Source organism: Engystomops pustulosus, chromosome 10 (assembly GCF_040894005.1).
Source record: "Engystomops pustulosus chromosome 10, aEngPut4.maternal, whole genome shotgun sequence".
Taxonomy (NCBI): Eukaryota; Metazoa; Chordata; class Amphibia; order Anura; family Leptodactylidae; genus Engystomops; species Engystomops pustulosus.
Window position 1 is genome coordinate 17,452,149 of NC_092420.1, and position 24,878 is coordinate 17,477,026.

Genomic DNA, 24,878 nt, shown 5'->3' on the forward strand with positions numbered 1-24,878 from the left:
CAGTCCTTGATATTTCACTTTTATCTTCTCGCTTTTGTCTCTGGTCTATAAAATCGCTATCTTTGTGCCCTAATGCATTTCTTAAAGTCAGGTTTATGAATAAGAAATCAATGTGAACCGTAACTATTTGCAAACAGGGCACTGGGGAGGCATCTATAGCGCGAAGCCTCGAGGAGCTCAGATTTATCATCACAACCAGGGCCATAGCCTGAAAAAATAGGCTCTTTCATCATCGCCTTCCCACCAAACAATGAATAAAATAAAGTTTTGTTACCGCCGCCCAGCACTTGTAGAGATCTGCTATTTATACGCCGACTATATAGATGCAAATTTGGAAGTGTGCGCGCATACGCTTATTTCACAGCTCAGCGAGCGGGCGTGACCGTTCTGGGTGAACTTCACAGTCTCTTACTGAGATTGGGGCAGGAATTTAACATTGTCATCAGGTCTGTGGAGGAAACGTTGACTCATTGGGGGTGAAGGGCCGCCCATGAGACGAGGAGTTTTCTCCCTCGTGTTGAGGCGGGAAGAAGAATGAACACGGCATTGTGTGAAGGACTTCTCGGAATTTTTCTTTCACTTTGAGTCACAAAGTTTTGTTCTGAGTATGGATGTCGTTAGAAAGAGGGTCACTGTATCCGAGTGCTGGTATCAAAGAACCGAAATAACTCACAGATGAAAGAATGCCAAATCTGGAGTCGGGATTGGAATTTTCCCTCTACCATGGGCCAATTGGCATCAGCCTTTTCACGTGTTTTGCCTTCAGCTGTAGGAGTATTTTTGGGACTTGATGGACCTATGATTCTGAGTGGATGATGATATGACGAGTAAACTGGCCATACACAGGAGAACACTTGATCTCTCCAGACCATCCCATAAATATTCACACTTGGCTCTACCAAGCCATTACAAATAGTATACAAGATCAGACATCTAGACTTGGTTGACTGTAATCTAATGTATGACCGGTGTTACACACCACAACTCAACGCGTTATCTGACTTCCCAAAATGGTCTTTTCTAGGGAAGTGACCAATGTACATAATACATGGTGGAAATGGAAATCTGGTCTGGAATAGGGGGTGGTCTCCTTTATATAGTAACAATCACATGTGTGATCAGGTTGGCTTTGTGGTTAATAAACCTGACCAACCTAAACCCAAAACAATAAGACCTCTTTGAGATGATCATCCAAAATTTTATTGAAAAGAGGTCTTCTAAAAGGTGGTCTTTTGATCCAAGATGGACCGTACAATGGTATAGTTTTCTTCAGCAGGTGGTCTTCTGTATTTAGGTTGCATCCAAAGTAACCAGTTACTGTATGATTGTGGTCGAGTAGGGCGCTAGTTTGATGAGAAAACTTATTGGCCATAAACCTTCTATACACCTGTTCCTTCTGACCACTCCATAGACATGTGCACTAGAGGTTGTGTAATACTTCAGTTCCCCTGTAGGGGCACTGTAGAAAAATGTCACACTTACACTTAATTCCTCATGTAGATAACAACCGATCCCCACCCGTGGTCTTAGTAAAATTATCCTTTTTTCAGGTTTATCATTGAAGGATCCTTCTACCAACAAGGAATTGTCATACATAAGACCTGAATAAACCAATCACCTCCTTTGAGTGACATGTTTATAAAGTTTTAGCCTGGAGTGTTACTTTAAGAACAGATTGAGGCTTTTCTATAGTGTAGTCTTAGTTTTTGTATGACATCTAATTGATCAGTGCTTTATGCTTATAATTCTCCAGGGGAAGGAGATCATTACTCCTTTCTGTTGCCTCTATATGCTGCAAATGAATGGGTCATTTGGTACTAATTTCCATAAGCACTGACTAATTAGAAGATTATGCATAACAATGATTGCTACCAGCCAAACCCTTACTCTTAACTCCAATGCCGTGTGTGCGCATACAGAATGTACACTGAAAGCAATGGGTGGAAGTGAAAACTCCATGGGGGGGGGGGGGATTCCTGAAAACACAAGTTCAACAAAAATGTTGAAATTTAAATTAATAGATCTCAAATTGGCACTTTGTGGCCTAAATGATTACTTCTATAATAAATAAGTTTCTTTGGAGGACTTTTAAAAGTTTTTAAAAAGTCTACATCTATAGAATATAAAGATTGGGGCTTCCCAGATAAGAAATACTTCTGCGAGGAAGCCTTTTGTAACTTATGCATAGTATGGGTGTTTTTTATTTGTTTTTGTGCATCAAATGAGTGAATTTAGATGCAATGAAGTGAGGATTTGTTCAAATGGAATTGTTCATACTCTGGAGGTCCATGGTTGTAATGCTTCATTGTGCCAGTGGAGGCACTGCAGGAAAAGTGAACATTTGCTTCTAGGTTCCTATTTAAATCACTGGGGTCTCTAGCAATTGAATTTAATTTTCTGTTTATCATTGGAGTTCCTATTTAGAACCTGCAATGGATTTTTGTTGAGGAGTCACCACAGAATTTTAGCAAATCAGCAGAAAATAGCTTTATCATCGTCCAGTGACAATACTCTTGGAATTCTCTGCATGTTATTACTTAAAGTGGGTTTTTAGATGTTCAAAATTAAGATAGGTCATCAATACAGGCAGTCCCCGGGTTACGTACAAGATAGGGTCCGGAGGTTTTTTCTTAAGTTGAATTTGTATGTAAGTCGAAACTGTATATTTTATCATTGTAGATCAAGACAAAACAATTTTTGGCCCCAGTGACAATTGGAGTTTAAAAGTTTTTTGCTGTAATGTGACCAAGGATTATGAATAAAGCTTCATTACAGACTCCTTACAGCTGATTATTGCAGCCTGGGACTATAGTAAAGCATCCAGAGAGCTTCACCAGAGGTCAGAGGGGTCTGTCTGTAACTATGAGTTGTCTGTAAGTCGGGTGTCCGCCTGTATTTGATTTGTAGAGGATCGACACCTCTACATCTCTATGATCAGCTGATCATCAGCCCAAGATGATGCACCACAAGTGAAAACTCGTTACACTAATGTGCTGCCCCCATGTACCTGTGATTAGTTGGAGTGCCAGGTGTAGGATACCTCTAGGTATCTGACATTGGTTGCAAATCATATGGATAGAATACCAGCCACTTAGCAGTGGATTTCCCTATAACACATGCTACTCAACAGTGCAGGTCTCTGTAGACCATGGGGCTCAGGGGTCCAGTGAGTTTAGGGAAGAAGGAAGGAGCGGGATGAAGACCTGCCCTCATCACAGCCCCATTATCCTCCTCCACTCAAACTAGTTTCCTACTTGAGAGTAGGAGATGAGTTCTGGGTAGAGCCGCTTTACATCAAGAGTTGGACTTAATCATTGGAGGACCCCAAGATATGGAGCTTGGGGCCCCCAGAGTGCTAAAACCTCAGTGATTTGCTCTGCACAATTTGGTCAGTATTCGTGAGCCAACAAAAACTGGTACTGCAATAGGTTTATTGGCCAAAATATGGACATCTTTCGTATTTTTGGTCTACTCATAGTTATGGCTTAGGCTAAGTTTTATGTTGGATGTAATGTTAGCAATCTCCAATGTAGAAAATGCCCAAAAGGACAGATGAAAAAGTCTCTTATTCAATGATAGAGCAATGAACGGAAACCCAATAGTGTTGGCGGGATCTTTGGACTCCATCTAGATATTCACCAAAACCCTGGCATGTGAAGGTGACCTATGAGTAATCGCACATAGTCGTGATATCACATGGATTGCCCTTTTAAGTCACTGGATGTACAGTCTCCCTCCCACCACAACAAAACTTGAAAAACTTTTGACTTCTAAAGATAGTTTCCGTGAACTTTAAAGGGCCCCCTCAGTTTGTTTTTAACAATGCTCTATTAAATGTTAGCTCCCCCGTCCCCTTCAAAGACGCTTCTTTTGTGCCCCGGCTTTCTTGTGTGGAGAGCTCTCACAGTAACGCGGCCATGTGAAGGGTGGAAGGGAGACAAGCAAACTCAGGAAATTAGCTAAGTAATCGCATTAGTGTGAAGTTGTGCAGGAGACCGCTGCTTTCAGGAAACGGCTTCTCGGCTAAGAATTTGGCCTGGTAAATAGAGTGCACACACAAGATTTGGGTTAAAAGGGAGAAAAAAACGCTTTGTCAATGTGTATTAGGATCTCGGATGTTTCCATAGACGAGGGAAGTCGTCACTGGGGAACCAGTGAATTAGATTATTTGTCCCTCTGGCCATTAATCCGTAATCCTGTTAAAAGTGGGTGGAATAAAAAATATTTCCAGTAAGTGGCTTTGAGCTGGAAGTAAATAATATAAGCAAATTAAAGTAATTTATTAAAGGGATTGTCAGCTCCGAAATGTCTCCCAATCCAATAATGGTCCAATATAGGAGCAGATGCATATCTATGTGGCTACAAATGATGGACACCATCATTTTATTAATAATTAATAATAATAATAATTCTTTATTTTATATAGCACACACAGATTACGCAGCGCTACACAAAGCATGTAAAATTGGTCCCTGTCCCCACAGGGGCTCACAATCTAAACAACTTAACAGTATGTTTTTGGAGTGTGGGAGGAAACCGGAGTACCCGGAGGACACCCACACAAACACGGAGAGAGCATACAAACTCTTTGCAGATGTTGCTCTGGGTGGGATTCAAACCCAGGACCCCAGCAGTATTTATGGACATGCAAATCAGACTGCAAGGGGCGGAGCCTTATATACCTACAGAAAGCCACATTCACCTTCAGAATAAGCGCCCAGGTGTGATTAATGTTTTAAACAATTGCCGGTGTCATGGCAGTCTGTTAACAAATCATGCAAGTCTTGAGTCACATCATGCAAGTCTTTAAAGGAAATCTACCATTTGCTTTTGTGCATTGTGAAGCAATCATACCTATTGAATGCTGTAGTTACACTGATGCAGAAACATATCTTGTTTAATCCTTGAGCTGAGTGGTTTTGCTGAAAAAACAATTATAAAATTATGATAATGAGGCTCTGTCACTCCTGTGGCCGCCTCGGCGCTTCTCCTCTTACCCTAACTATGCACGGCTCCAGCCTTTTCCTGCCCTACATAAGCCCAGAATAATCACTGTGTTGTCCCTGACAGGTGGAAGTAATCAATCGCTGCACCATCCTCCAGCTGCTGTCTAAGAGTAATCCAGCTCAGGTTGATATGCCTGACTGTACTGTTCAGGAAGTTCCATGTAATGTGTTTATGTACTACAGCCAGCAGCACCCAGCTTTCCCAAGGTCCTGAATTGTATAATTGTTTTTTTAGAAACCACTCGGATCAGGTATTACACAAGATATGTTTCTGCATCAGTGTAGCTACAGCATTCTCAAAGTATGTTTGACTTACAGGCTTTCTCCATGTGGACATTGGAATTAGGACTTGCAAGCTTTCTCTATGTGTGAGGGCAGCAGGACTCACAGGCTCTATTTTTGTGTGAGGGCAGTCGGACTCACAGGCTTTTTCTATAAGTCCTGGAAGCTTTCATACAGTTTTTACCATGGAAATGTTACATTACCTGACTTAAGCACTGCTGTCTGTGCAAAATTGCACAGATTACTTTACAATGGAAGATTTTGAAACAAATTTACAACCTATCTGCAGTCAACAAAGATTTAAAAAGCTTAGACTGACCGCTATGGTACTCTTTCAAACTATCCCTTTAACGCCGACTTGGCTTCATGTGATATGACATGTCCTCACGTCTTCACGATTCTCAGTACTGGAACTGTTTCTGCGTCATTGCTACAACCAGTTATTTCAAAGAAACTATAAAAAGAAAATATATATATATATAAAAAAAAAAAAAGATTTTTCCCATTTTCGGCATCAATTTTCTGCCTACTGTGACTTATTGGTGAGGTTGTTCCACCAGCCATATATCCCTCAAACTGCAATTTTATCTGCTTTAAGAATTACGAGCGGCCGCATAAAGCTTTATTGTTCAAGCACAGATCTAGAAAAGCAAAAGGCGTAATGGATCTGAAAAAGCAATTTAGGAGTGGTAGCCGCTCACTTGTCTCCAGCAACAAAAGTGCTGGAAATGAACTCTTGTCATGTAGTCAGCAGCCGCCATATTTCCTGCTGTTGCCACAAATTATAGTTTACAGAAGAGGCGATCCGCGGTGCTGGAGAATTATGACCGACATGAGTGACACCGGCTCCAACCGGGACAATGCTGACTCCCGATCCCAGTCATGTTTGGCTGTGAGACACAGAAATTCAACTGTGCTATAGTTTCTTTTTTTCCTGTTCCTTACTTTTTTTCTTCCTTTCGCTTTCTGTTCTTCTGAGAGTATCTCTCTATAAACACCTCTTTTTCTTCCATCTTCCCCTACACTCCTTCTTTTCTTTCTTACCTTATTGGCAACTTCTTTCCTCTTATCCTTCCCCTTCCTTATCTTCTTCCATTGTTCCTTGTCGTCCTTTACGCCTTCCTTCTTTCGTTCTTTATATTGTTCCTTTCTTTGTTACCTCCTCTCTCTTATCTATCTTCGTCTTTTCTATTGTCCTTTCTTTGTTCTTTCTTTTCCCATCCTTCCCCTTCCTTATCGTCTTCCATTGTTCCTCGTCGTCCTTTACATCTTCCTTATTTTCCTTCCTTCTTTCGTTCTTTATTTTGTTCCTTTCTTTGTTACCTCTCTCTCTTATATCTTTCTTTGTCATTTTCTTTTGTCCTCTCTTTGTTCTTTCTTTTCCCATCCCTTTCCTTCCTTGCTTTTCTTCCTTTCGGTTCCCTCTATTTCATTATCTTTCAATACTCTCTTATATTCCTATTGACCATTTCTGATCTTCTTTTATTTATGTTATCCTCAGCATTTCTTTCTTTTCCACTCTCTTTATCTCACTCTTTCCTCTGCCTTTCTCTTCTGCCTTCCTTCTTAAAAGGAACTTTTCATCAGGAAGGTCATTTTTATATAATGACAGGTTCCAATGCTAATCTAAAATATGCCTTTGTGGCTGAATAATTTCATTGCTTTTTAATCATTTCTTTAACATAACTTGCTCCCGGCCAGGAGTGTGTGGTGAGTCCGGGGAGGTGGATGGAGGGGGTGTTTATATGTGTCTTCTCCTCAATTTCTCCCACCCTCATCCTCACTCATTTTTCCCCCTCCCTCCGCCTCTTACCTGCTGCTTCCCCCTGCTTACATCAGTTCACTGTCACAAGTAATTCTCATTTTAACTGCGGTCCCCTGGACTCACCACACACTGCTGACAGGGAGCCAGTTAATGTTAAAGAAACAATTAAAATGTAATTTTTTTTAAATCAACATGCCTAATGGAACCTGTCACCATGTAAAAATTACCCTCCTGATGACAGGTTCACTTTAACCATCTTTCCTTCCCGTATCCCTTCTTTTTTTCTCTCCTTCTTCATTTCCTTTCCTTCCACTTTCTTCCCTTTCCTCTCCCATTATCCCGTCTTACATACATGTCCATTCTTCCTTTCCTCATTTTATCTTCCCTCTCTTTTTTTCTTCTTCCGCAGATATCCATGCTAGATTACAGGACTTGTACATGGAGCTAGTGTTAGTGTTAGTGCTAAAAAATTCTAATTAATTTTATGAATCTGGATATTAAGCACATTTATGGATATTAAGCACATTTCTACGAGTTCCTAAAGCTGAATATTGATGTATCTCATTTATAACCCCTACCAGTCCAAAAGTACTAAGTCCACAACTTGAAATGTTTGAAAAATGTTTAAACTGCAAATAATAATTACTTCTTTTTTAATATAAAGAATTGTTTTTCCTTCTTATGAGATGGTATTGAATAGTTCAGTATAACCATAAGGATAATAAATTCTCAATGTGTATGAAGGAAGTGGATCTGACATGTTTGACCCTGGGGGCTCCCGCTGTGCCGTGCGGCTGTAACAAGAATGATTGTGTCTTCTCGCAGCTTTATCTAACAGCCACGGGGAATTCCTTTTAAATGGCGACTTTGTGGTCAGTATGTTCAAAAGGGAAATCAAAGTGGGCAACGCGGTGATCGAGTACAGCGGGTCAGACCACACCGTGGAGAGGATTAACTGCACCGGTCGTATCGACCAAGAAATTGTGCTCCAGGTAAGACATACGGGGCTAGATCACGGTTGGTGGAGGCACAAAATCTGGTAGGGGCTCTCGCTGAATGTAGCCCAGACAGTGGTACACATTACTATTCTAAATTATTATTATTATTCTAAATGTTTTCCTACTTACATGTCAACCTAGCTGGCACAGTAGCTGCTGGCCTAGCTGGCATAGTGGCAGTAGCAGTACAACTTACTAGTCACAGTCACCACCCCAGTCCCAAGCACCACTGCTTCTCTGAGAGTTCTCTTGCCTCCTCTCACAGATGACTCCCAGAGTCAGCCAGAGTCAGCTCACTGTCAGACATTTCTGGTGGAGGCCCCTTATGAGTAAAGTGGTGGGGGCCCTGGGGCACGCACCACATGAGCCCTTCCCATAATCTGGCCCTGTATATATATAATCCTAGAAACAAGCTAAAGATTACTTTAAAAGTAAAAAAAAAAAATCTGGAATTTTTCAGCAGTGCCAGTCATGTCAGTTGGCATAATTACCGTAAAAAGTAGAAGTAACCAAGCAGTTTTCACCATATAAAGCTACAGTCATTGTAAGGTATGGGAGATCAGCAGGACTGTGAAAATTTGATTTTATAAAATTTCATTAAAATTCTGATACTGCTTTGCTCTTAGCTCTCTTAGCTGCATAGTAGTTCAGTGCAGAGAGCACAGCAGTGTGAGGACACTCCCCCAAATACATTTTTCACAATTTTACTTCTATACAAAGGTAACTGCAGTTTGTATTGTTAGAGCTACTCATAGATCCCCTTTAAGGGCATAGATTTCACCATATGCAGTCTCTGGACAAGAATAATGCAATTTGGTGGGAAAGAAAAAACATTTTATCTGTTTTAATCATTATTATAATTTTTCTTCAATTTAGATATTATCAGTTGGCAATTTATATAACCCAGATGTTCGATATACTTTTAATATCCCCATTGAAGACAAGCCTCAACTTTTCTATTGGAATCCATACGGACCCTGGCAGGCATGCAGTAAGATTTGTCAAGGTAAGTACAAGATAGAAGATAAGTCTGATGTCTTTGTGTATACTTTGTGTATAACACTTTTGTTCCAGATGGGAGCAGCATTGCAGAAACGGGGAGCCATATTAATGTAAGTACATTTTATTATTTTTTATTTCCCCTGCTTAATCTGTTGAATCGAGAAAAACCCCTTTGAATGGGCAGTACAGGAAGACAATAAACTAATAAATTACTAGTGCTGTTCCCATAGCTCTGAACTTCCTGGATGTCTCCCGACATGACAGGAAGTACCGGTAGTAGGAGAGGCCTGCTCAGGCTTTCACTGTTTGGAGTCATGACTCTGCTTAGCCAGTGATTGGCTGAGTGGGACACTCCTACCGTTTCCCGTGTTGTCGGGAAGCAGCAGGAACCAGGAGGGGTGGGGACGGGTAAGTAACATTTTATACAATTTCTGCAGGACAACCTTTTTTAGTAGAGACAAGGAGGTGGGACACTACCAAACACTTCTATTAGCAGCTGATATTCATTGTGAACATAAGGATCAGGCATGTCAACATCCAATTGCCTGATCTTTTTCTTACATAATATCTGTTTCGAGTAAAGACACAGATATGGTGAAAAATTTTGCCAGAATTTCTGTGTTTAGTTAAGGTTCATCCAATGTGCATGTCCAGCTTTGGTATGATGCCTCCTATAAGACATGGCACGGACTTTACCCGATGTTTCATTCTCTTTTTTTCACGACCTCCCAGAGAGATTTTTATAAATACAGTAATACCCATCACTTCATTAGAAATGCATTGAAGTTCCCGCTGTCCGGCGCTGCACTGTAATATTGGATGCAGCGGTTCCTGTACGCCTAGCTTCGATTGAAGAACTTTCCATTGTTGCTCTGCAGAGCTGGTCGGACACCTCTTACCCTTTGATGAATGGCGCAGACAATCACATCCAAAACATGTCATATTATTCTCACGGAAGATAAATAGGAATTTTCCCTCTTTGGACCCCTACGGCTTTTAGGTCTACGGGAAAATAGACTGCAGAATATAAGCATCACCTTCACATCCCATCGTGTTAGGAGACCAAATAATAGGATATAAGATGAGAAGGGTGAGACATAGACAATGAAGCCTCAGTCAGCGAAGCCCAATCCTAATTGTGGACTTATTTCATGTTTTATGCATCAAAATAATTATTCATTTGTCAGGAAATTATAGACTCATCTGTATGTCTATCTATGCATCAATCTCATATTTATCTATCTACCTTAGATCTATTTATCTTCTATCTACCTAACTATGTATTTAAAAAAGATCCAAAAATAGGCAGCACTCCAAGGTAATTCAAAGTTCAAAGGTGAAGTTTATTCCAATGCGACGTTTCGGTGGTGGCACTCACCTTTCTCAAGCATGGGTGCCACCACCGAAACATCGCATTGGAATAAACTTCACCTTTGAACTTTGAATTACCTTGGAGTGCTGCCTATTTTTGGATTTTTATAAAACGGTCCACGGAACCTACGGCTGTGCACTCACTGCTCATTTGCTGTACTGCTTTGGATTTTCCTTTATTAACTATGTATTTATCTATTTCATAACTATCTATATATAATCTATTATCTATCAATCTGTTTATCTTTATCAATCGATATCTATCTACACTCACCGGCCACTTTATTAGGTACACCTGTCCAACTGCTCGTTAACACTTAATTTCTAATCAGCCAATCACATGGCAGCAACTCGTGCAACTAGGCATGTAGACATGGTCAAGACAATCTCCTGCAGTTCAAACCGAGCATCAGTATGGGGAAGAAAGGTGATTTGTGGCCTTTGAACGTGGCATGGTTGTTGGTGCCAGAAGGGCTGGTCTGAGTATTTTAGAAACTGCTGATCTACTGGGATTTTCACGCACAACCATCTCTAGGGCTTACAGAGAATGGTCCGAAAAAAGAAAAAACATTCAGTGAGCGGCAGTTCTGTGGGCGGAAATGCCTTGTTGATGCCAGAGGTTAGAGGAGTATGGGCAGACTGGTTCGAGCTGATAGAAGGGCAACAGTGACTCAAATCGCCTCCCGTTACAACCAAGGTAGGCAGAAGAGCATCTCTGAACGCACAGTACGTCGAACTTTGAGGCAGATGGGCTACAGCAGCAGAAGACCACACCGGGTGCCACTCCTTTCAGCTAAGAACAGGAAACTGAGGCTACAATTTGCACAAGCTCATCGAAATTGGACAGTAGAAGATTGGAAAAACGTTGCCTGGTCTGATGAGTCTCGATTTCTGCTGCGACATTCGGATGGTAGGGTCAGAATTTGGCGTCAACAACATGAAAGCATGGATCCATCCTGCCTTGTATCAACGGTTCAGGCTGGTGGTGGTGGTGTCATGGTGTGGGGAATATTTTCTTGGCACTCTTTGGGCCCCTTGGTACCAATTGAGCATCGTTGCAACGCCACAGCCTACCTGAGTATTGTTGCTGACCATGTCCATCCCTTTATGAGCACGATGTACCCTGTAACATCTGATGGCTACTTTCAGCAGGATAATGCGCCATGTAATAAAGCTGGAATCATCTCAGACTGGTTTCTTGAACATGACAATGAGGTCACTGGACACAAATGGCCTCCACAGTCACCAGATCTCAATCCAATAGAGCATCTTTGGGATGTGGTGGAATGGGAGATTCGCATCATGGATGTGCAGCCGACAAATCTGCGGCAACTGTGTGATGCCATCATGTCAATATGGACCAAAATCTCTGAGGAGCTTCCAGCACCTTGTTGAATCTATGCCACGAAGAATTGAGGCAGTTCTGAAGGCAAAAGGGGGTCCAACCCGTTACTCGCATGGTGTACCTAATAAAGTGGCCGGTGAGTGTATTTATCTCATATATCCATCCATCTCAAACTATCCATATCCATCTATCTATAACCGTGGTGTCTGTTAATTTAGCATAGATGACTAAATATCTTTTCCCACAGGAGAAAGGAAAAGAAAGCCTATATGTGCAAGGGACTCTGATCATCTGGTGGTTTCAGATCAAAGATGTGATCGAATTTCCCAGCCGGAGTTCATCACGGAGCCTTGTAACACTGACTGTGAATTAAGGTAATATATGCAGGTTTTGATCATTTATTAATACCCGCTGCCACTTGGCCAACGCTAACAGCAGATGTTCACAGGTGGCACGTGGAGAGGAAGAGTGAGTGCACCGCCCAGTGCGGCCCAGGCTACCGAATGCTGGACTACTACTGTGCCAAAGTCATCAAGTCAGAACGAAAGATGGAAAAGGTCGACGATCGCTTCTGCAACGGTTTACCGAAACCCAGCAGCAAGGAAAAATGTTACGTGGACTGTAACACCGGCAGATGGAGCTACTCAGCCTGGTCAGAAGTTAGTATTGGCTGAGCAGATATCATATTGTTATGTAGACCAGGTTCTGATGCTTGATCCCAGCATTGAGGAACTTGATGGACCTCAGATGTGGCAATCATAATGGTGGTCAATGAAATCTGGCCAATAGGACAAGATGTAGACTGCAGTAGCACGTTGCACAACCTAGAATCATTGTAGAATGATCAAAATACTTTATGGCCTTCAAAAAGTTGATACTTTCAGTTATTTCATATTGTGTGAATTGATAATGTCTTAGTTGGCACAACTTTAAATTATTATTCAGAAATGTTCACCCTGGCTTCCCATACAGTGCTCAAAGAGTTGTGGAACTGGCACGAGAAGACGAAAGGCGGCCTGTGTCAATTCTTTCAGTGAAGTTCTCGATGATTCCAAGTGTAGCCAACAAGAGAGGCTGACAGAGCAGAGGTGCAGCGATGTCTTGTGTCCACAGTGGAAGACGGGTGACTGGTCAGATGTAAGTGTGACAACCACAAGTTTATACATTGAAATGATACAGTACATAAACTCCATCAATTTTATTTGTCTTAATATAGAATCTTTTGGAGTTTGAAATCATCTTTTCATCCTGTTACAATGAACACTGTATGGATTTTGCCATGGGTCATCCATGTCAATTTTAGACTTTTTGTCCCAGTTCATTAGCCAATCAATCACAATGCGTCTTGCTGCTATGATCCAGCCAAAAGTGCATTGTAGATTCTGTAGAATCCAACCCTAGTGATCACTTTTTCTTTAGGATAAGTTAAGCATTGAAATAAATTGGCTGTTTGTGAAGTTTACGGATTTGCCAGAGACTCTGTAATCCAGGCAATAGATAAGTATACTGAATATCTGACCCCTTCTATTAACTCTAAATCCCCTACATAATATGCCTTGTGTTACACAAATAACCCAGTGATATGAATGAGAATTGTGTAATACCTAATCGTCCCTGCAGGGGCACTGCAGGCAAACTGAACGCTTAATATTCAATTCAATTTAAAGAAGCTTTATTGGAAGGACAAAAATAAATCGCATTGCCAAAGCATTTGGAGAATAGGGGATTGTGGGAAACAGGGTTTGAGACATGGGTTGCAGAGTTATGGGAGGTGGGGTGTTATATAAGTCCTAGGTATCACATGTCTCTCAGCCTATGGCAGGCAATGACATATTGTGCCGCTATGGCTATAGTGGTCTCCATTTCCCCCAGCAGGATGGAGATCTTCTCTCCCTCCTTGTATTCCCAATATACAATAATATTTGGTACTTCCAGGACTATCTGTGTGGATAAAGGTAGAAATTGGGCGGCACGGTGGCTGAGTGAGTAGCACATCTGCCTTGCAGCACTGGGGTCCTGGGTTCGAATCCCACTCTGGTCAACATCTGCAAAGAGTTTGTATGTTCTCTCCGTGTTTGCGTGGGTTTCCTCCGGGTACTCCGGTTTCCTCCCACACTTCAAAACATACTGTTAGATTGTGAGCCCCACGGGGACAGGGACCAATTTGACATGCCTGTGCAGCGCTGCGTAATCTGTGTGCGCTATATAAATAAAGAATTATTATTATTATAAATTGTATGGTTATTCATGTAACTTTATTTGCAGTGCCTCGTGACTTGTGGGAAGGGTCATAAACATCGGCAGACCTGGTGCCAGTTTGAAGAAAGACAAGTCAATGATAGAGTTTGTGATCCGGAGACTAAGCCGGTATCTGTCCAGATTTGTCAACAGCAGGAATGTGCATCATGGCAAGTTGGTCCTTGGGGGCAGGTACAATCTTTTTCATAGTTTGTGCTCATACATATACATTATGCAGATATAATGCTTTTATTTTGTACATTTATAGTTCTTAGAACATCACAGTAACGTATGACAAATATATGAGTCAGGCATAAGAACAACGGGATAATAATAGGGGGCACTACCTTGACATTTTGAGTCATTCTGTAGAATATATTGTTAAATATTCCTGATGTATTTTCTAAGTGAAAACTGACTCAGTACATAGGATTGAAGGACCATGTGGTCACATAAGGTGCCTGTCTCATGATTGCTATTTGGATAAGAAATAAGTATCACAGCCCCAAACACTGAGTAATTGATGGATATGGAGGACAGTGGACAAGTTGAGTCAAGATGAACCACTGGAAAACACGTTGAAGACTTCTGATGAGGTCCAGCGATGTTCTACAATCTTCCATAGTGCAGGTGAAATTTCCAGTACTAGTGATGACTATGATATTAGCCATGAACCTTTAGATGGTTGGTAAACAGGTTGGCAAAACCTTTATCATCTACCACTGGCCTCATTGCATGTTCACATTGTTGTCATTGCTCAGGTCTTTGTTACTCTCTAGAGAAGGTCTGGAGAAGGTGTCAACTGCATCTATGATATTCTGACCTTCTGGTCTGTTTAGTCATATGATGTGGCTTTGGTCTATGTTACCCTTACCTCCTAGATTGGATACATTATATATCAGAAGGTCTGAAGAAGTTGTCTATTTCATCAATGATAATCCGATCCTCCAGTTTATTTATTCTGGATGATATGGCTTTAGTCTTTGGTACCCCTATTTCTGAGAAGGTCTGGTGAAGGTGTCCATTGCGTCAATAATAGTCTGATCTTCCAGCCTGTTTCTTCTGTATGATTTGGCCTGAGTCTTTGTTACCCCCTAGATTGGATGCATTATATATGAGAAGGTCTGAAGAAGGTGCCCATTGCATCTATGATAGTCTCATCCCCCAACCTATTTATTCTTTGGTCTTTGTTACACTTTAGATTATATACCTTATATCTGAGAAGGTCTGGAGAAGATGTCCATTGCATCAATGTTTATCTGCGCCTTCAGTCATTCATGATGTGGTCACAGGATTAGAGATGTGAATATGAAGCTTACTTACTTGTGAATTCCACATACCAGACTTTCCTAAGTAATTTGGGATTCTTTACTTTCACATTGGATGGCATCAATTCAGGCATGTGTAATCCCCGCCAGTAGGTGAGGGAGCTGACCCCGGCTACAGATGAAATGTTTCAAGACTGGAAAAAAGTTATAGATTTTCATAAATTGCTACGAATTGCTCAGACATTGTCTTACAGGTATAATCAATATGGCTGTTTTCATGTTCAGTGTACAGCGTCGTGTGGAACCGGTTATCAGATGAGAGCGGTGAAATGTGTGCTGGGTGCCTACAGAGCTGTGGTGGATGATAGCGAGTGCAATGCGGCAAGACGACCTACAGATGCTCAGGTGATTGCCAAGAACGTCCGGAGAATGTCCGGCGTACATGTCTACTGGGGGTAAAGGCAGAAATGTAGCTTTAGGCCTCATTCAATGATCATTTGAGGGACGTATATGCGGACGCAAATTTGAGACCACATACACTCCCATAGACAGTAATGGTCGGAGGTCCGATCTGCGCCGTACATGGGGAAAAAATAGAGCATGCTCTATCTTTCCCCATGTGTGGGGTCGTGCGGCGCTGTTTTCTATGCTCACCCCTCCTCCTCTCCAGTACGCTGCCGTATGCCAGGAGGGTGGGAACACATGTGCGTGTCTTAGTAACTGCCACATTACCTAGGTTCCTGAGGGAGTTGAAATTGTCTATAAAATCTACATAAATCCATAGTACATGGGAATAGAAAAACCTATATCTTATTACAAAAAAATTCTTCTTTTTCCGCTTACTCTGGCTCCCTCTTTCTTTACTAATATCTGCTGAATTCCATCTTGCTAGCAGGATGTAGAGAAACATTCTGAAGAGTCTGATTACAAAGGATTTCTATGGAAAAGGGAGGGGGAAGCAGTGAGTCACAGAAGCTTAATCTCCTCCTAACAGCATGGATAGAGTCTGACATTGGCTGACTGGTGGGATTGTATTATTTCCCCATAAGAAGTGGAAGAAAAGCCCTTTCTGTGGCCAAGGCTGATATTCCAGAATTTATTCTGCCACTTAAAGTTATTTTTAGCTGGTGACAGATTCCTTTAGCCTGTACTATGCAGAGTTTAAAAATGCCTTTGTCAGAATTCTGAATCATTTCAGTACTTTATAAAACTTTTTTTCTCATTACCTGGCTCCCTGCTAGCAGTGTGTAGTAAGTTCCGGGAGGAGGGGGGGTTAATCTGCAGCCTGTATGTGCCTGGCTCAGTCTCCTTCTCTTCCACACTCATCCAGCTCCCTCCCCACTTCCTGTCATGTGCATTGAGCAGGCAGAAGAGGGAAGTGTGGAGTAAAGGAAGAATGAATGAGGAGACTGAGACACAGGCTGCTGCAGAAGGACAAACACTTTTTTACGTGTCCCCAGCGTGTCCACCTAACATTAATATTTACAGTAACTTTTCATAATTGATACATTTATTGCCCTTTCCATGATGCCCTAGGCACCTGCCACCTCTGCCTACTCATTGTTCCAGCTCTGCTAAAGCGGGACTACTGGAGAGCTGTGAGGGAGCAGACAAGCACCCAGTTTCCATCCATTTTACATTTAGAAAACAAGGGGCCCCTATATATTATTCAAGTACCTTGTGCTTTGCTCAATATTTGTAACTTGCGAGTGATTGAAACACACAAAAAACACATGATTTATGGAAATTATGCTGCCTAACAAATCAAATTGATTTTCATAGGACTGTGAAACAGCTGCGTGCCCAGGTGCTCCCGAAACCAAACCCATTGTCCACAGCAAGACTCAGTGGAGATTTGGATCCTGGGCACCTGTAAGTATATTTTACTACACCAACACTTCCTGAACCTTTATCTTTGCCGTACATACTGATTACTCCTACGTCCTGCACAAGGTTCTATACAAGGCGGCAACTTATCCAAATATGGCCGTAGTTCCAGTCCCTGGATTTGACCTTATGAAAATAAGAGGCTGTTGTAGAAGGGACGGAGCATTCATCATATTGTAACGTCTATACGAGCGCATGTGACGTATTCCAGCTCTTGCCAATAAACACAGATGACTTATGTTTATTACAGATCTAGTGCTGCTTTAATGGGATATATTTACTACTGTTCCTAATAAAACAGCTACAATAAATTGTCCATCAGCTTTGGAGGTTCTTTGCATGAAACATTAAAAATCGGTCTTCTGAAGCCAATTATTAACCGTTTTGTTTACAGTATGAGGGGTAGATTTTTCATAGCATTATTTTGAGCTTCATCTAACTTTTTGTTTTCATTATTGTGATAAATGTTTTTTGTGCCCATTTTTCCATTGAATGGATTTGACTTGGGGCTACAGTTAAAGCGAATCTGTTACTAAGAATGTCATTTTTATGCTATGCTAATTTCCAAGTCTTTCAGTACTTAACAGAAGTTTATTTCACATTACCTAAGTCCCTCCCAGCAGTCTGTGGGGATTCCCTGGGCAACTGCAGCCTGTGTGTACCTGTGTCAGTCTCCTTTCCTCCACACTGATCCTGCTTCCTCTCCCTCCACACATCCTGTCATGTGGATTGAGCAGGCAGGGGAGAGAGAGGGGATTGTATATTCTTCATATACTCCACACAATCCCCTCTCTCTCCCCTGCCTGCTCAATCCACATGACAGGATGTGTGGAGGGAGAGGAAGCAGGATCAGTGTGGAGGAAAGGAGACTGACACAGGTACACACAGGCTGCAGTTGCCCTCCCTTCCCTGGGACTCACCAGATGCTACTGGCAATGAGCCAGGTAATGTGAAATAAGCTATTGTAAAGTACTGATATGATTCAGAATGCTGACAATGGCATTTCTAAAATCAGTAAGGCAAAAATGACATTCCTGGTAACAAGTTCACTAACTCTAACTCTCTAACTCTCTGTATTGGGACATGGACTCAGGTCTAACCACCAGTTACTACCTCCTTGATTATCTTGTGCTTTGTGTTTGGTGACAGCCAACCAATATTCTTAATAATAATAATAATAATAATAATCTTTATTTATATAAATATATATAATATTACATTACATTGGAGTATAAACAGTCATATGAAACAATAGGAGTGAGGACCCTGTTCACAAGAGCTTACATTCTATAAGACCAAGATCGGTCCTGAGACCGCAGTACCTAAAGATCAGGCCAAAAGGTGGTCAGAGGATAGGCTAAGGTTAGGGTATGTAATATAAATTCAGGTAGAAGTAGGAACAGGCCGTACAAAGGTAATATTGTAATATAAAAAGGTCGGAATAGGTTCAGGGTTGTGCAACACATGTAGAGGGCAAGCGTAAGAAACATGTACAATACTATGGTGAGCACCTATTCAGGACCCTTGGTACCCTATTGCTCAGGCACCTTGTATGGGTGGAGGTGCTTTATACAATCAGGAGTGTGTGATTATTGGTGCATACTGTATCCAGGGTGTGCAAGTAGCCCATAAGAAATAAAAATGGACATTCTTGTGTTCCTTGGAAATACCATACGTATTAGGAGCCGGTATTGCTGAAAGGTAATTTGCAGTAGCTCATGCCGATCACTGGCAATACAATTACTACGAAGACGAAGGAGAAAAATCAATGTTGAGAAAAAAAAATCCTCGCATGAGACGTCTGGGGAAATTACTCCAGTTGTATCCTAATGATAGATCTTTTTGATATATCCCAGTGCTCAGCAACCTGTGGTAAAGGGACGAGAATGAGATACGTCAGCTGTCGCGATGATCAAGGTGCCGTCGCAGATGAAGCGGCTTGTTCCAACCTGCCAAAGCCGTCAGCAACCGAAGTGTGTACAGTGACTCCGTGCGGACAGTGGAAGGCGATGGAGTGGAGCTCTGTAAGTTCAGGGTTTTTTGTGTGTTTCTTATACATTTTGGAGTAACACACTTTTAGTAGCCAAAGTAAAGGGGATCACAACCAGCAACTATACTGTAGTATGAGCCAAAGGCCAAGAAGGAGGAGGAGTTCTACTCCTTTTGAATCCAGTCTTAGTTTACACTAAAAACTGCTTAATGTTTTTCAAAAACAGGATGGGGAGATCTACCAAAAATATTAGGTCATTTTACATCGGAATTTACGTTGCCATAACCAGTCCCTATTGGCAAGTGGCAACATTTTTGATACATGTGATGAATCCTAAACTCTTACACTTCTGAGAGATGTACCGTATTTTTCGGACTATAAGGCGCACAAAAAATCCTTTGATTTTCTCAGAAATCAAAGGTGCGCCTTATAGTCCAGTGCGCCTTATACATGAACCATACTAACAGACAACAGCTGCCTTAAGATGTGCACAGCTCTGCCACCTGCTGGTCATTCATCCTTATAATCAGGTACGCCTTATAATCCGGTGCGCCTTATATATGAACCTAGACATTTTAGCAGGCATTTATTGATGGTGCGCCTTATACTCCGGTGCGCCTTATAGTCCGAAAAAAAACTGTAACCTCCTTTTCTACACCACCCTCTCCTAGAGCTACTGCAATTTTTGCAACTGTTTAAAATTTGCATTTCATAAAACACTTTTATGCCAGCTCACCATGACGACTTCCCCGTTCCCTTTCCAAAATGGAGTGACTGGTGTAAAACAACGCAAAATGTTGGAAATTTCTAACATAAGAGCTCAGGTAGATGCAAATCCTTATTGTTGTGTGTCATTTTTGAGATATAAATGTGTGATTCTATGGCTTCTTAAATGTAAGAGTGGAACCACCCTTAAAGGAAGTCTTCACTTTTTATATCCATTTTTCAGTGGAATCTAACTCATTACAGGGACCATTTACCTACAGTGCCACCACAGGAAAACCCAGGCAGTACCGTAGTTAAATCTCTGGGGGTCCTTTATGTGCATGTCTTTTTTTTGTATTCTCTGGGTTTTGAACTTCACTTGTCTTAGAGTGGGATATATCAGGCTCCTTTGTTTTGTTTTTTTGCCTTTTTTTAAAAAAGTTGCATAAAAGTCTCAAATTTTTTTGCCCCCCCCCCCTTTGTATGCCTGCTTAGGACTGGAGTTCATTTGGACCAAAATGGTTCCATTTTACCGCAATTTGCACCGAAATGTTAAAATTTAATCTTGATTTGCTCCAATATTGCACGTTTTTTTTATACGCCCACATCTGGGCTTTAAAGATGTATCAGACGCAAAACGGAAAAATTCTTGCACATCTTATTTTACTAGGCGAGTGGAAAAGTCAAACATTTTTGTGAAAATGCACCAAAAATGGCGCATATATAAAATAAAAAAAAGGAAAAGCCACTGTTTCCTTCAGAGGGAAAGGCTTTTCTTTCCCACTCCATGCTGATGCTAGTCCTAAATAAGGAACCCTTTTTAATAAATTTAAATTCCCTCATAGTTTATTTACAAATGGGTTCTCCAAAACATAGAAACCATTTTGGCCTTTTTTTGTGAATACATCGAATTTTTAAAAACAAGAATATCTTTCTATTTTTACTCCAGTGCTCAGTGACCTGTGGCCAGGGCAAGGCCATAAGGCAAGTGCTTTGTGTGGACTTCCTCGGCCAATCCTTTGACAACAGCGAATGTGATCCGGAGGACAGTCCTCAGACCGAGCAGGAATGTTCCATGCCTCCTTGTCACTACGTCAACCATGACTATGGCAGGCCCATGCATCCTTTCACCAACATAGACCAAAGAGTAAGATCAAATCCAACACTGGCCATCCACAACAGGAACAGGAACACCGGTTCAAATGGAAGTCAATGGAGAATAGGCCCATGGGGAGCGGTAAGTCCTAAATACTCATGTACCATAAGTTATTAAGTATTATACCTAGGGCTTGGAGAAAGTTCTATAAAGTTCTAGAGACCTTCATTCCTGTTCAGAGTCACACAGGCCCAACAGGGGTTATGATCCGGTGGGCCACCCTTCATCTACAGACCTCTGCAACTCCATGTAGGATGCATCATTCAGAAGATCTACCCGTATTTTCCAGACTATAAGGCGCACTTAAAAGCCTTGGATTTCCTTGGAAATCCAAAGTGCGCCTTATAGTCTGGTGCGCCCTATATGAGGGCAGCGGACTCTACTTACATAGGTCCCCGCTACCGGAGACAGCAGATCTCCAGCGGGAACTGCAGACCACACGGCACGAACAGCTTCTGCCGCGTGGCCTGCAGTTCCCGCTGGAGATCTGCTGTCTCCGGTAGCGGGGACCTATGTAAGTATGCTATTCTCCACCTCCCCCTCACCTTCCTTGCTCACCTTCCCCGCGTTCCGCGTCTCTTCTCGGCGTCGCGTCCCGTCGCGTCCCGTCGGGTCTCCGCTCCGCCCCCGGACCTCCGCCACGCCCCCGCGCCTTATAGTCCGATGCGCCTTATATATGGAATTATTACATATATAAGGCGCATCGGACTGTTGCGCCTTATATTCCGGTGCGCCTAATGGCCCGGAAAATACGGTAATTACCCATCATATTTGCTAATAATTCTATGAAATATACCCTAGTATCAAATCATTGGCCCATGTAACTTCTGCTCCACCTTAAGGACTAATAGTCAGAGCTTGGGCCCACCAGGGAGTCCAGTGGTTCCTTTATGGTCCAGTCCAGCCTACTTTGTTATCACATTTGGAAATACTTGAATTGATTACCATTTATCTTGCCAAGGGGGTGGGACACGGCAACAATGATTGGACAGATTCAGATTAGTATTTAGGGACACATTCCCTACTGGTTATAATGTATTCATATGTTTCCAGAGGGAAAAACAAGGGAATGTTACAATGCGCGGTGGCTCAGTGCTTAGCACTTCTGCCTTGCAACGCTGGGGTCCTGGGTTCAAGTCCCACCCAGGTCAACATCTGCAAAGAGTTTGTATGTTCTCTCCTTGTTTGTGTGGGTTTCCTCTGGGTCCTCCAGTTTCCTCCAACACTCCAAAACATATTGGTAGTTTGTTTAGATTGTGAGCCCCATTGGGGACAGGGACCAATTTGGCAAACTCTGTGCAGCGCTGTGTAATCTGTGTGCGCTATATAAATAGAATTATTATTATGAATGCAGAACTATAAAAATCAGTGTTTTATACACTATAGTGTAGAGCAGTGGTGGCGAACCTATGGCACGGGTGCCAGAGGTGGCACTCGGAGCCTTTTCTATGGGCACTCAGGCCATCACCCCAGGACAGAGTTCACCAAACACTGAATCTTCATGCAGTCCCAAGCAAATTAAGGGATGCTGCTCTCAGTGCTATTCAACACTTAGTTGGCTGTTTGGAATTGCAGGAAAAGTGAGAATGCTTTGACAGAACTGCATTATCTTTGGAGGTCATCCTGCTGGACCCGACCATTCTTCCCTTACAGAGGAAGCTACAATGATAATCTGAATTTGCACTTCTTCTTTGAACTGGTGGCTTCAGGCGGCCGATACAATTGAAAGATGTGGAGGAACAGGTAGCAAGAAGTTACCGTTTAAAATTTCATGTTGGCACCTCACGGTAAATAAGTGGATTTCGGTTGTAGTTTGGGCACTCGGTCTCTGAAAGGTTCGCCGTCACTGGTGTAGAGGAAAGGTTACGGCATTCATCATGATAGAAAAATGGGAATCATCTAGGAGCTCATCTAAATTCATATGACCCGTGACTTAATTTTTTCCTTTGTAATTCGTTACATTTACCTTTTAGTGTTCGAGCACATGTGCCGGGGGATTCCAGCGTCGTGTGGTGGTTTGCCAATATGAAAATGGGTATCCCGCTACCAACTGTGACGAGAAAAGCAAACCCGCGGAGCAACGGCCGTGTGAATCTGGACCTTGTCCTCAGTGGGCGTATGGCAACTGGGGGGAGGTAATTCTACTCATTCTAATACGTTTTTCTAATTATATTTGGGTATTAACATGGTAAAAGAGTTCAAAAATATTCAAGCAAGTGTAAAAACAGAATCTTCGACTTTAGTACACAGAACCACAGAACATTGGTTGTTCATCTGGTTGATTTTTAAAAAAATTTTTTAAAAAGATTTGTCCACTGCTCTGTGTCTCCCAATAATTTACTTCTTTGTCCCTGTCCCCCTCGACACAAGAAATGTCACCATTCAAAAAGTTGCACCGGCAGTGCCCGTTCTAAACCAGTGATTAGTTGCAACGTAAAGAGAGATACCTGGAGGGTATAGGTGGGGGATACAGAAAATATTTTAACAGAATTGGTGGCAGAGCACTGGAATGTCGTTGGTGGGAGATGAGGTGAGGTATTTCTTTTAAAAATTTAAACTTTTTTTCTAAAATTTGTATTTGCCATACAACTTTTTTTCTGACGATGTTGTTGAATCACACCTTCAAACCAAAGTCTATGGGGGATATTTGCGCAGCGTTTATCCTACGCCAGGCAGGGCCTGGCGTAGAAAAGAACGCCACCGGCGACTTTTCAGGTATGAAAAGTCGCCGGCAGCAGTGAGTGCGCAGGCGCGGGGACAGTAACGCCCCGCGCCGGCCCACTCCCGTCCGGCCGCGCCCCCGGTTGGCCGGCCACGCCCCCCCTTCACGCCCCACTGGCGTGAAGGTGGCGGATTGGGGAAAATAATCGCAAAAGCTAGCAATAAGCTAGCATTTGCGATTATTTCAGGGCCTCTGCGCCACTGGCGGTGCGCAGAGGCCCTGATAAATATCCCCCAATGATTAGCTTTAAAAGAAACCTACCACGAGGAAGTAGATCTGATGGAAGATTCCTCCTAACTGCATCTGCCCTAATCTTTATTTTACTAATCTAAAGACTTAAAGAGAACCCGTCATGCTAAATAACCCCCCTAAACTAAATATATTTTCATAAACTGCTATTAGAGAGCATTGCCTCTATCCCTTCATTGCCCCTCTACATGCCTATAAACCTAAGCAATGAGGTCCTAAAGCTGTATGCAAATGACCTGTGAAATGTCCAATGAAGCATTAGCATATTCAAGCTGTCCGCTTATTCATGAGTGGCTGCTCCATATGCTTGCTGGTGGCCACGCCCCCTGCAGCCTGTGTTTGTGTATATGTGAAAGATACAACAGCTCCAGGCAGCCATGGTATAGCAGAACATGTCAGGTACGTGTGTAGCTGATGTCTGTGTCTCTGTGTATTAAGAGGATGCAGCACACACACCAGCAATGCTTTACTATACATTACACACAAACATGCAAACATGAGCAAGGGGAGGAAAGGGGAGGGGTAACAGGTGTGACATCACTGCCTCTGACCATGTGACCAGCCTCATTTACATAATAAAGAAAAAATGATTTTGCAATGATTAAATTGTGAATTGACTAGTTAAGGGCTGGGATGGGATCCTTGTGAGCTGCTCCAACAGGTAGTAGTGACAGGACTAGTGGCAGAGACCTGATGACTGGTGTCCTTTAATCTAACTTCAGAAGACAAAGAGGAGGGTGCTGGAATCCATCATGTGAAACCCTTACTCATAGATCCAGGCACTGTGACTTTGGTAATCTTTTTATATTTCTTATCCGTGGCCTTCTTCCTTCTAAAATCAACTTTAAAATTATGCCAATGAGCATGAAAGGCTCTGGGGGCCTTACCAGAGCC

At 42.2% G+C, this 24,878-nt stretch overlaps 1 protein-coding gene across 1 annotated transcript in view; it reads left to right on the forward strand.

The window, feature by feature from the left end:
- The window catches only part of ADAMTS9 (ADAM metallopeptidase with thrombospondin type 1 motif 9), a 167,702-nt gene that overhangs the window by 72,928 nt on the left and 69,896 nt on the right, over positions 1 to 24,878 (forward strand). The window contains exons 17-27 of the mRNA XM_072128981.1: positions 7,879 to 8,045; positions 8,928 to 9,057; positions 12,017 to 12,143; positions 12,218 to 12,428; positions 12,742 to 12,906; positions 14,035 to 14,199; positions 15,561 to 15,680; positions 17,058 to 17,147; positions 19,019 to 19,186; positions 20,807 to 21,094; positions 22,987 to 23,148. Coding sequence (XP_071985082.1) covers positions 7,879 to 8,045; positions 8,928 to 9,057; positions 12,017 to 12,143; positions 12,218 to 12,428; positions 12,742 to 12,906; positions 14,035 to 14,199; positions 15,561 to 15,680; positions 17,058 to 17,147; positions 19,019 to 19,186; positions 20,807 to 21,094; positions 22,987 to 23,148 — 1,793 coding nt within the window. The remainder of the gene's footprint in view (positions 1 to 7,878; positions 8,046 to 8,927; positions 9,058 to 12,016; positions 12,144 to 12,217; positions 12,429 to 12,741; positions 12,907 to 14,034; positions 14,200 to 15,560; positions 15,681 to 17,057; positions 17,148 to 19,018; positions 19,187 to 20,806; positions 21,095 to 22,986; positions 23,149 to 24,878) is intronic.